Here is a 13,058-nt window from a genome sequence, read left to right on the forward strand (position 1 = left end):
GAACAGCATAAAGTTAAAAACAAAGAAAACCCTCACTAATCAATGCATTCATGAAACGTTAAAAAGAACAAAACTCTCTCTCTCTCTCTTCTCTCTTCTCTCTCTCTCTCTCTCTCTCTCGCTCTGCTTCACATACTTGGGGGTATCGGACACAGACTCAGATGTGCTCCGTCTCACCTCACCGATGCAGGAGCGCCACCTAGCATTGTAAAAGACTAACTGCAGTCTTCGCGGCAACATCAAAAGGCAAAAAGGAATTCAGATCTTCCATCAGTTTTACAATACCGTCTCCAGGAGTGCACTAACAGAACACCTATCATTCTCACCTACTCTCTTTTGAATTTCCATCGTCGCGACAAGCAAGGAGGATTGTCAGCGAGGACGACCAGCACAACATGCCCAGCATTCATCGCACTGAGAATTTCCCCCTGCACAAAGCAGGAGGGCCGGGCACTGCCATAAAGATGAAAGATGGCATCTGCCGATCAGCTAAGCTGTGGGGGACACGACAGGGAGTAGGAGCAACTGTGCTAGGACTGAAGGATCTGTGCCCTGGCCAAGTCAGTGGGGTGACTATGCTCTGTCCCAGTTCTTTCAGGGTTATCTGAGCATTTGGGCCCAGTGTTTTCTGATCTCATTTCCCCCCAGGAGAACCCAAAATGTTCTATGAAATCTCCCCTAATTTAAATGTCGGTAGTCAATTCACAATGAAGGCTCCACAGGCGAGTGCACTGTGCAGGCCTAACCAAACACAGCTGGGCTGAATTCAGCGGGCAGGTCCAGCGTAGCTCCACCTAAAAGGTGGGTGACGAGCCAGAGTCTAGCTAGGGGAAAGGGAAAGCAGAAAAGAAAGCAAGGAAACAGTCTCAATTTCACTGCTCTTCCACCTCTCTTCCTGCTCTCTAACTGTGCATCTGTCTTCACGTTCCCGAGCCATGCACAGCTCCAGCTACCCCTGTCTGCCGGCCATCAGCTGGACAGCCAGAGCAGAAACGGCTAAAATGAAAACCACTCAACTAACAACAGATGAGCAACAACTGTTGAGAGAAAAGAAATATGGCATAAGTAGGCATTCACTCTACCAGAAATGCAAATTTTCAACAAACAAGAAAATTTAGGATATCAAACTGAAAATCTAAACACATTTATCCTAAAACAATAATCAGATAAGAACCCAAAGATATGTCTCTGAAGACACTCAAATCATGTTTGTTCAGACTTAAAAAACAGAAATAACAATAGGCATATGACTAATTAATCATGATACATCAAAAGACTACTAAGGAGTCACTCAAAACTGTTACTCATCTATACATTGTTGGTAGTATGCCTTGTTCTATCACCACATGAGTTACAGGTAACATAAAAACTATATGGCATCATCCCATTCTTAAAAAAAGAAACAATACACACTTGCATGAGTAAAGACGTATACATATATATGTTTAATATAATATAAGCGTACACTATACATAGAAAAGTCTAAAATTATATAAAACAAAATGTTAACTGTAACCATCTTTTTAATTCATATTTCATAATTTTTCTATTATTATTTATACAATAAAGTTATTTGTAGCCTTTCAAGTTATTTAAATACCATGACCTACGAGCTACCCAATAACTTACTGCCACTGTATTATTTCAATACTATGAAAATTATGAGGAAAGAGATAAAGAAAACATAAAATAAATATATTGGTATGTGTGCTACAGCTGGAGAAGAGCAAACATTAAGACCACTTCTGCATTTAAGTTTTAATTGTAGTAACTGATTCTTATACCAGAATATCTGAGAATTTTTCAGACACAGGAGATACAACTGGAAAGAACTTCAAAGAATCATTAAATCAACTCCTACCAACTAGTATCTCATGACAAGTTGGTGGTTAGAAAGTGCCATCAAAACCTTGTGAGTAGCCTAAAAACCGCTGAACTGTGAAATTTATGGTAGGTGACTTACATTCCAATTTTTTAAAATGCCATGGTGGACCAACCTTAAGACAGAGCTCCTTCCATAGACATCCTCGTGAATACCGCTGTCCCAGAACCTTCCTAACTGAAGTGCACCCCAAGGGCAGCGGAATGGTGGGTTCGGGTGGGATGCACCAGCACTAAACACATCCGAGTACATGCAGCAACAAAGGGACAGCAGGGCACAAGGTAAAGTTCTTAACATTCTATTTCCATGCCCCTTCTGGCCCCTCTTTCAGCCCCTCAACACATGGAAGTACAGGGATGTGTTTGCTTCTCTGGCTCCCCACAAGCGTGGAGCTCCTTGAGAATGCAGCCTACGGCTTAGTCAACTTTCCTACCCCAGCCTAGCAGGGCGTCTGACACATAGCAGTTACTCACTCAATCTCTGAATGAATGAAATGAGATTTCCACTTGCCTATGAAATCCCACAGACCAGTCTATGTACCCCTGAACTAGGATAAGCCTAGTGCCTCTAAAAAAAATTGTCTGATTTCACTGAAGTCTAGAAGAGGGAAAACAAATTTGGTAACCCTATCAATTCTGGTGATTTGTGACAGTTCATGATGCAAGTAATAGTTCTGTTTTAAACTGGGTATCTTTTTTTAAAGATTTATTTATTTACTAGAAAGAGAGAGAGAGAGCAAAAGAGTGTGCCTGCCGGTTCCAGGGAGAGGAGCAGAGGGAGAAGAGAATTCCAAGCAGACCCCCATGCAGAGCACTAAGCACGAAGCCCAATGTGGACTTAATCCCACAACCCCAAGACCATGACCTGAGCCAAAACAAAAAGTAAGACACTTAACTGACTGTGCCACCCAGGCACCCTAAATTGGGTATTTACATAAACACCTGAGTTAAAGAAATGAAGAAAGAACTTACGAGAATTTTAGCAGAGGTTCCAGGCCAGGTCCAGGGAATTCATTGAGAATTTCCATGGCTGTAACACAACCTACAGTTGGTATTCCTTCTGTATAATCACTTCCAAGCAAATAGGCCAAATTTATTAATTTGTTTCGGTCTAATCCTAGAAAAGTAAAAACATTTTATATTTTTTAAATTTTTATTAGAACACACCAAGCAAAATTCTGCCTCTGGGCCTTTACACTCTCCAGGCCCTTTGTCTGACATGCTCATCCCTAGGGCATGTACAACACTCATTACCTCTTCTCCTTAGGCCCTAGCCCAAAAATGACCTATTTGTAAAGACTTTCCTGACCACAGCTCCATATACAACAGCACACACACTTCCTGTGACTGCAGGTCACCCTCTCCTGTTTTCCAGCTTTTTTTTCCTACATGGATTATGTTTATTATTTCCTTTTCCTACAAGACTTGTATTCTCCCATTTCCCCACTGCCAAGAACGAGAAGTGGCATACAGGAATCACACAATATGTATTTGTTAGATGAATGGGAAAAAAAAAGAATCACTGCCAGAAACACCACCATGGGGCCATGGAGCTCATGACTCCAGCAGGACTGACTCCACCTGCCTCCTCTCTCCACCACCTTTGGTTTACTCCAGAGATCTAGGATAACTGGTCAAAGTCTAAGCAGGTCAGGTAATTAATTCTGCAGGAAATCCCTACATATTTCTAGGGTTTTAATTTCTTAATTCTAATTTAAAAATCCTACTCCTCTCTAGAAACAAAAGATCACTTACATGAGAACGGTAGAGACCTACCATTTCCCAATTAATACATCAAATGAGTTCCCTGGAAAGGAAAAAATTCCTAACACAAATTCTAAAGGTAAATCTCATAAAGTAATCATACTCTGAAGTCTTACCCAGTTGGTTATGAAAGTCCACATACTGGTAATACTCTACAAACTTGTTTTTATTAAAAAAGTTTTTATAGACATGCCGTGCTCCAAACAGCCAAATATCACTATCATCGGTGATTGTTCCAGAAGTCTGATCGGTCAGATCCAGGATGGCGCACTGTGCCTCTGCTTCCATGGGAGCTTCGATGTAGGGAATGCCAAACAGGCGAAGAAGTTCCTGGAGAGTCAGAGACACGCTGTGACCCCCGTGAAATGCGGGAAATGGGCCTTGACCAGAAATGGGAGCAGTGTTGCACACATGTCTTCACTGAAGACATGCCGTTGGGGGATCAGATTAAGTAAAACCAGCAGTGGGAATTGCAAAAGGAGGCCTGGCTGGTACACCTACCTGGCTTTCCAGGAACATCTGCCCGGTCACAGTAGCAGCAATCCGTTCTTGCTGCTGTTTTTGTGCTTCCAGCGAATTCTGCTGTGTTAACAGGCTGCTTTCCAGAGTTTCCAGCTCCTCCTGCAAAATAAATTTCATCTGTAGATCATTATATTAATGATCCAGTTCAACTCATTTGTTACAAAAAGCCTGCATTTAGTCTGACTCAATTACCGAATAAGTGTTCCTCCTTATGAAATTTCCCACTTGGATTTCTGAGCAAGTCTGTAATATCTTCAAAGTTCCCTCACAAAATCACCCATGTTTTAGTTTAAACAAATTGAATTTAAGAAAACACAGAGTGAGGGACACCTGAGTGGCTCAGTCCATTAAGCATCATCTGCCTTCAGCTCAGGTCATGATCCCAGAGTCCTGGGGGCTGGGCTCCCTGCTCAGCAGGCAGCCTGCTTCTCCCTCTGCCAGCTGCTCCCCCTACATATGCTTTCTCTCACTCACTCTCTCTCAAATAAATAAAATCTTAAAAAAAAAAACAAACACACACAAAGAGTGAGATACCACTTCCCACCCACTAGAGCGACTAGAATCAAAAGGACAGATACAAATAAGTGTTGATGAGAATGTGAAAAATTGGAACCCTTATATACTATTGGTGGAAATGGTGCAGCCACTTTGGAAAACAGTCTGACAGGGACTCAAAAGGTTAAACACAGCTACCTGTAACCCAGTAATTCTATTCCTAGGTGTATACCAAAGAGGAATGAAGATATATGTCCATCCCACAAAAACTTGTACATAGATGTTAATAGCAACATTATTCATAATAGCCAGAAAGTATAAACAACCCAAATGTCCATTAAATGATGACTGAATCAAATATGGTACCTATCCATACAATGGAATACTATTTGGCAATAAAAAGAAATAAAGGACTAAAACATGCTACAACATGGATGGACTTGAAAACATTCTAAGTGAAAGGAGCCAGAAAAAAAGGCCACAGGTTGTATTATCCCATTTATATGAAATGTCCAGAAAAGATAAATCCACAGAAACAGAAAGAAGATGAGTCGTCGAAGAGGTGGAGAGGAAGGTACAGGGAGTGACTGCTAATGGGTACCGGGCTTCTTTTTCGGATGATGGAAATGTTCTAAGATTGTGATAGTTGTATGACTCTATGAATTACACTAAAAGCTATGAATTGTAAAAAATAAAATGTCAATTTCTATAGTCTTAAAAATATTAAATACTTGGAGATAAATCTGACAAAGGATGTGTAAGATTTGTACACTGAAAACTGCAAAACACTGAGAAAATTTTAAAAGATCTGGATAAATCAGGACATATCCTGTGTTCAAGGATCAGAAGATAGAGTGTTGCTAAGATTTAATTCCTAATTAATTCATATGGAAATGCAGAGGATTTATAAAAGTGAAACAACTTTGAGAAAAACAAAGTTGGAAGATTCACACTCCTATTGTCTTGTTTAAAGAGTTAACGTAAAACTACAGTATGTAATGTGTTTTGAGTTGATTTTGGTGTATCATACACAGCACCAAAGTTGCCTTTTTTCCTAGCACCATGGCAAAGACTCTCCTTCCTCCATTCAACTGCCTTTCTAGCATTGTTGAAAATTTGTTCACAATATATGCATGGATCCATTTCTGTACTATTATGTTCTATTGATCTATTTGTCTATCTTTATGCCAAGAGCAAACTGTCTTGATTAGTGTTGTTTGCTTCTGCTGCAGGACTCTTATTTTGTTCTAGTGATCTATGTATCCATCCTTTAGTCAATATCATACTCTCCTAATTACTGTTATCTTTATAGTAAATCTCAATATCAGGTAGTATAAGTTCTTTAAATTTTTTTTTTTTCAAATTTGTTTTGACTACTCTAGCTTCCTTGCTTTCCCATGTAAATTTTAGAATCAGCTTGTTAATATCTATCATTGGTTTTTTATTGGAATTCCATGAATCTATGGATCAGTGTGGGGAGAATTGATATCTTAATATTGTATCTTCCCACCCAAAACCACATCTATTCAGGTCCTCCCTGATTTCTACCATCAAGTGTTTTATAGTTTTGAAATACAAATTTTTCACATATGTTATAAGCCCTACTTATAAGTATTTTATGCTTTTAGGTGGTATTGTATGTGGTTCTTTCTGTGGATTGAATTGAGTTCCCCCAAAATTTCTATGTTAAAACCCTAACCCCAAATGTGATTACATCTGGAGATGGTGTCTTTAGGAAGTAATTAAGGTTAAATGAGGTCATAAGGATGGAGCCCTAATCTAAAAGGACTGTAGACTTATGAAAGAAAGATATCTCCTTCCCTCCCATCCTACCCTCTCCCCCTCTCCCCCGACCTCAGCCCCCTCTCCCCAGCACCTGAGGATGGCAAGAAGGCAGCTATCTGCAAGCCAGAGAGCTCTCACCAGGAACCAAATTAGCCTGCACCTTGATCGTAGACTTCCCAATCCCCATAATGATGAAAAAATAGTTAAGGGGAAAAAAAAGCATGCAAAAAGCTAATAAATGTTCAACCAGTAACTCCTTAAAGCTCAAAACCTATTTAACTTGGTTCTTTTTTAGCAGTAAAGACTTGATCTCATATTGTTACCAAATTAATATCTTGCCATTCATTGAGTGAACTGTCTGTGTCTTTTTCAGCTTCTTCACATGGCTCAGCGTCCAAAGCCTCTCTTCCAGAGCTGTGTCTTAGGAGGCCCTCAGAGTCACCAGTGGCTTCTTCCTTCTTAGTTCCTATCAGTTCTTCTTCATCTTGTCTGGAGGGAGATTTAGAAGCTTCATGTAATTCAGCTTGAAGTTCATCATTACTAATTATACTCTGTACTTCGATGAAACTACCTGTACCAAAACAACAAGGTCACTTTGTTTATAAGTGAAACATTAAAATTATCCCAAAATCATTGAGAGCATTCCAAAGTATCCTGAAAAGTGTTTTACCCCAAAAAGATCAGAATTTACTAGAAAACATGGAAGGGTAAAACATTACTATTAAATAAATTTAATATAAATGCCTGTAACTTCAAAATAAGACTTTTCCATTAAACTGGCACTACCTTTAAAATTAGGAAACAAGCTTTCAAAGATTTTAAACTTTATACAAACACAATAAGTTAACTAATATTGTTTCAGAGTTCAAAAAGGAGAATTATCAGAGAATGTAAACAGTCATGTAGGTTGTTATATGTTCTCATGCTATTTCACTATGAACATAGCAAAGAATAAAGCGGTGAATTAGTGTAAAGAATCCGAATAAGTACTCAGGAGAAATAGCTCTTCTTTTCCACCTTCCTTCCCTCCTCTCCTGTGTCTTGTCTTGTCTTTAAATATATATATATATATATATATATATATATATATATATATATATTTGATTCCCTTCTTTTGCTTCAGGTGGAGGAGCATGAATTTCAGGATGCAATCAGGACAGAGTGGGCTGGAGATCTGAGTGGGGACTGGGGCCAAGGAGATAGCCAGGACCAAGGAGAACACCAATGGGACCAGGAGATGGTTACAAATTAAGAAAAAATAAGTAATAAGTCGATATATTAGGACAATGGTAGTAAGGTTTCTCAGTGTTAGGAAGGAAAATTGTAACAAAAGTGGAGGCTAAAATGAAATCTGTGATGTTGGATTGGAATCAGTATCAGTACGAACTCAATAGATTTTTATATATGAAACATTTATACATAAATATGTATTTGTAGAGAAGTAAATACAGGTGGGTGTGTACACATGTTTGTGGGTATATACATAAATATACTTCCTAGCTCTGTCCCTGAAAGGGCCTGAAGCCATGACACCCCAGTACCAGCGAGCACACTCAGGGTCCAGATCTTGGTTTCTAAACATCATGCTCTATTCCAGGGAACTAGAGCTGGATCCAGGGGCAGGGCAGGGCAGGGCAAGAATAAGATAAATCTGGAACATCTTGACCAGAAAGTAAAGAAATCCTCAACATATAAGGGGGAATTGTCAAGTCCCAGAAGCCAGCCTGAAGAGGGGCCCCCACTGGCCAAAGCCAGGGCAATTCCAACCATAAAGTACAAAAGCATCATAAATCACGAAATAAAATACAAATTCTTGAATCCACAGGATATAAAAAAGTAGTAAACAGTAGTAAAAAAGTAGGGAGGAGGGGAAGAACTTCCTTATAAGAGGTTGTAAACTGAAAAATATATAAGGAATAATGGAACTAGAAAACTGCCATTTGGCAACCATCATAGTGATCATTTATTTAGGTAAAAATCATCAATGAATGCTAAAATAAGTGGACAAAGGTTTGCTCAGGAACAACATATTTACACAGCCTTCCCATAAAATACTAACTACAAAGAGAAATGGTAACTTTAGAATGGAGAAACTCAGCAGACATCAGGGAAAAAGTTAGCTTGTGTGTGTACAAGCAATTCTTGTTATTCACAGCAGTGTGTTCTATAAAGTCACTGTGAACAATGAATCCACATATACGTCCTTGTTCATAGAATAAATATATTCATAATTGTAAATCCTATAAACAACCCATCCTGGTAAATTCTAACTTCTTTATCTTACAAAGGAAAAAATGAGATTTAGGAGGGTTAAAGAGACTTGCCTGAGGCTGCCCCACCAACAGGTGACAGAATTGGGATTCAAACCCCATCCAATTAACCCAAGCCAGAGTTTCTTGATCTAGACCGCACTGCTCTCTCCCATATTCACCTTCTGGTCACCTCTGTGGGATAGCTAAAACACAAGGCAGAGTGACACCTTGCTCAACCTTAGCTGGGACCAGTACTGGCAATTCAAACTTCTAGCCACTTTACTCAGGTCCATGAATGACCACAAAGATACTACTTTTGAGTATTGATTCTGGGGTTATAAATAAATTTTAATAAGTAGGCAATTTCACAAATAAGAATAATCTGAATAATGAGAATCTGAATAATTCTCTGAAGTGACCAAATAGAAGTCTGTATAGTAGGGTGCCTGGGTGGCTCAGTGGGTTAAAGCCTCTGCCTTCGGCTCAGGACATGATCCCAGGGTCCTGGGATCGAGCCCCACATCAGGCTCCCTGCTCAGCGGGGAGCCTGTTTCCTCCTCTCTCTCTCTCTCTCTCTCTCTCTGCCTGCCTCTCTGCCTACTTGTGATCTCTGTCTGCCTAATAAATAAATAAAATCTTTAAAAAGAAAAGAGAAGGTCTGTATAGATGCAAATATACAGTAAACATGTACATGTATATAAATATGTATAAAGAGCTATGATAAAGAAAACGTGGTAAAATGCTAGCCATTGAGGTACTGGGTGAAGGAACCAGAATGTTCTGTAATATTCTTTCAACTTTATTAAATTTGTAATTATTTCAAAACAAAAAGTTAAAAAAACTAGAAGACTCACTTTTACCTTTTCCAACTGATACTTCCCCTTTTAAAAAAAACAACAACAAAGAACCAGCTGTGTGTCCTTGGGAGAGTCATTTCACCTTTCTGGGCTCCTAGTTCATCATCTGAACAAAGCGGGAACTAGACTACACTGCAGGATCTCCGTTCCTGGAGATGTGAAACTCTACAGGAAGTTCTGTATCTCTGGAAGAGCACAAGCACCTACCATCAGATTCACTTTCTTCAGAGTCTACTTCCATTGGCTCCATGGACTTTGGAACTGAAATTAAGTCCTGGTCTACAGAGTCCATTGTCTTGTGTTCTTGGATGGTTTTCAGGAAATTCTCATGCTCTTTAGAATTAAAGGATACTGCATTTTCCAAGTTACTTACTGCCTCTGAAGGGATACTTTGTGTATTACTCATTTCTTGCAAACTGACAGCGTCAATGATTTCAGAAACGTGATTTTTTTCACCTTCTGTTTCATCATCAGTTGAAAGAAGAGAGGAATCATATTTGCCGCCTGATGGACAAAGGTCTGGTTGTAGCTCAGGCTCTTTGGTGTATGTTTCATTCCTTGATACAGAACCTGAACTCATCGAAGGTACTGGTGTCAGTTCTCCCCCACTCTGCAGCCCAGGTGCATCGCTGTGCATCACCACTATGCTTTCTGAAGGAATGGGGTCTTTTCTCTCCTTAACTGTAGACTCACAGCTTTTCCGAAAGGCTTCACTCACCACACGAATAAGTGACATTTCTTCTTTTGGAACACTAGATTCACTGCCTGGACAGAAGACGGGATGGGACAAACGAGCTGAGTCTGCCAGCCTCCCGCCGGTGTCAGGGCTGGTTTCATGAGCAGAGTTCACATGGGTCAGATGGGGTCCTGCTGGCAACCGCGTTCCTTCTCCATCTCCTGCTTTAAGGCCTTCAACAGCTTCTTCCTGGCAACTGTTCCCAAGCAGCGTTTTCACTGCTGACCCTCCTATCTGCATGTCATTTCCAGCATGTGCTTCCATGTCTTCATCGTCGTCGAGAACCTTCTGAATAGCTAAGAGAGTAAGCGGGGACACAGGTGCACTCTTCGCATCAGACTGCTTTTGATTCTCACTCTCCCGCTCCTCTTCTGAGCTGCTTCCCGGCATGGCAGCCCGCATAGCCAGGGAAGTTCTTGGAGAAGGAGGGGGAGCGGCAGGCTCCTTCGCTGGCCTCAGTGTCTCACACGGAGATGACTTCACGTCAGACAACCAGCTGCGCATTTTGCTGGAAGAAGGAAGAGATTCTGAACCCACCTCTGCAACTTTCTTAGCTTGAATACCTTAAGAAAAATTAAAACATGTCTCATTATGTAGTTTTACAGTGAGACAACATACTTCTAGTAAGATGAATAAAAGAACACTGGTTCTCATGGAGGAAGTTATAGATTTTCCTTTAAACGGCACTAAGAGTTAATTTGTTATTTAATTTTAAAGTAGGTTTGTACATGAGCACTGAGTAATGTACAGAATTGTTGAATCATTATATTGTAAACTTGAAACTAATATGTAACACATATGTTAATTATACTGGGAGTAAATGAATAAATAAAATTTAAATAAACAATAAAAACAAAGAGGGTTGGTACAACAGCAGGTAACCCATTAATAGCTATATATATAGCTATATTATTACATAAGTAGGGTGGTAGCTCCTAGAATTCAGAGATACAACCTATTTTTGGTTTTTAACCATTAGGTAAGTGATGGTACTAAATACCTCTTATTAAGATGTAATGTGAAGTATCTTCAGAGACTACTCTCCTTGACTCTACCTCCTTCAAAAAGCCCCCTTCTTCTTCATATTGCCTTTGGATTTGTCCTGACTGTTGCTGATTCATTTCCTTTTGCACATTTTCTATGTGTTGGTTTAGGTAGTTTTTTTTAAGCAAGCCTTTGAGCTGATATTGTGAAAAGTCATTAGACTCCTAAAATAAAATAAGTGAAATTATTTTTTTGTATTAAATACAGATAACATTCCCACATTTCAATCCTTTTTCCCAAAGGATGAAGGAACAAAGAGCAACTGATTTTTTTCCACTGGAGACATTTTCATATTATAACAATAAAATCTGAAACTAGGAAAAAACTATAGCTGCCTTATTAAAAAGTAACCTTTAAAACAAAAAGACTTAGGCAAAAGAAATCATGGATAATGTTTGTGACTTAATCATTTACTCAAAAAACATTTATTAGGCAGTAATGCATACCGGCACTGTGACATTTTGATTATAGCTTAATAAACAGACAACCTTCTGGAATGCAAGTAAATATGCAAGTAAAGTGGGGCGCCTGGTGGTCCAGCCGGTTGAGTGTCCAATTCTTGGTTTCAGCTCTGGTCACGGTTTCATGGGTTGGGAAATCTAGACAAGCTCCACACTCGGGGCGGGTAGTCTGCTGGAGGATTCTCTCGCTCTGCCCCTTCCCCCTGCTCATGCTCTCCCACATGCACTCTCAAATAAATAAATCTTAAGAAAAATGTATCCAAATAAAGTGCCTAGCACAGTCCTTGACCCATAAAGACACCTAATAATTCATAGCAATCACAATTATTGATAATCATTAACATTTATAAAGCATTTGCAATGAAGGCATAGAACTTCTAGGAGCTTTTATGTGTATTATCCCATTTTATTTCAACCACCCCATGAGACATATGTCATTATTTCCAGTCTACAAATGAAGAAGCTGAGACAAACAGGTTAACTAACCTCCCTAGAGTTACAAGGCTAGTAAGTAGTAGATGTGGAATCAAAAACAGGTTGCCAATCCTACATTGCTTCTATTGCTATAAGTTATTACTTACCATCATTACTATCCTCAATATTGATTTGCCCAACGCACAGATGATACAAAGGTCCAACATGAATGACTCAGACCATGCCTTCCCTATCAGAATTATAGGTTCCATGGGCTGCTAAGCCACATTACCCTCTTCCTTACCATCTACCGATCCCAAGCTCCATGGTGATGGGAAGAGAAAAGGGAGCAAATCATTAGGGACCATCTCCCTTCTTCCTATGCCTTCCCAATGTTGTTTACATAACCCAAATTCTACTTCCTCAAAGGCCAGCCAGAGAGCCCTTCATACTCAAGAAATAAAGTGCCTGATATACATACTAAACCTGGATTTTTTTCCCCTGAAATGAAAATGAATTTACCTCTGTCCTTCCTATATCACTTCTGTGCACCTTAGCATTCACACATTGTTCGTGGAAAAACAAAGGGAAAGAAATAGGACCTGTCTACCGTTTTCATATTTTGGTATCAATTTAGGAAACGTTCAAAAGTTTGTAGGAAAAAACCACTACATCCATTCATTAGGAACAATACTACTGCAAAACATATATTCTGTCCTACAGTGAATTAGAGAATGGTGTGAGAATAGGTGGTAGCAATAGAAAGGAAAACAAAGCTCATTCGCCTACTAAAAGTAGTAGTAATTAATGGTGTAGCATTATCAGGAGACAAGGCCTGACCCCAACT

The 13,058-nt window shown here is 39.5% G+C and overlaps 1 protein-coding gene across 3 annotated transcripts in view; it reads right to left on the reverse strand.

Moving 5' to 3' along the window:
* Positions 1 to 13,058, reverse strand: part of LOC116881328 (DNA repair protein complementing XP-G cells-like) — a 29,475-nt gene that overhangs the window by 4,700 nt on the left and 11,717 nt on the right. For all 3 annotated transcript variants that reach the window (XM_032881066.1, XM_032881067.1, XM_032881068.1), the window contains 6 exons: positions 11,293 to 11,500; positions 9,764 to 10,855; positions 6,771 to 7,018; positions 4,147 to 4,266; positions 3,762 to 3,975; positions 2,854 to 2,998 (listed from right to left, as the gene is read on the reverse strand). In XM_032881066.1, coding sequence (XP_032736957.1) covers positions 2,854 to 2,998; positions 3,762 to 3,975; positions 4,147 to 4,266; positions 6,771 to 7,018; positions 9,764 to 10,855; positions 11,293 to 11,500 — 2,027 coding nt within the window. The remainder of the gene's footprint in view (positions 1 to 2,853; positions 2,999 to 3,761; positions 3,976 to 4,146; positions 4,267 to 6,770; positions 7,019 to 9,763; positions 10,856 to 11,292; positions 11,501 to 13,058) is intronic.

Source organism: Lontra canadensis, unplaced genomic scaffold (genome assembly GCF_010015895.1).
Source record: "Lontra canadensis isolate GAN:19392208 unplaced genomic scaffold, GSC_riverotter_1.0 scaffold73, whole genome shotgun sequence".
Lineage (NCBI taxonomy): Eukaryota > Metazoa > Chordata > Mammalia > Carnivora > Mustelidae > Lontra > Lontra canadensis.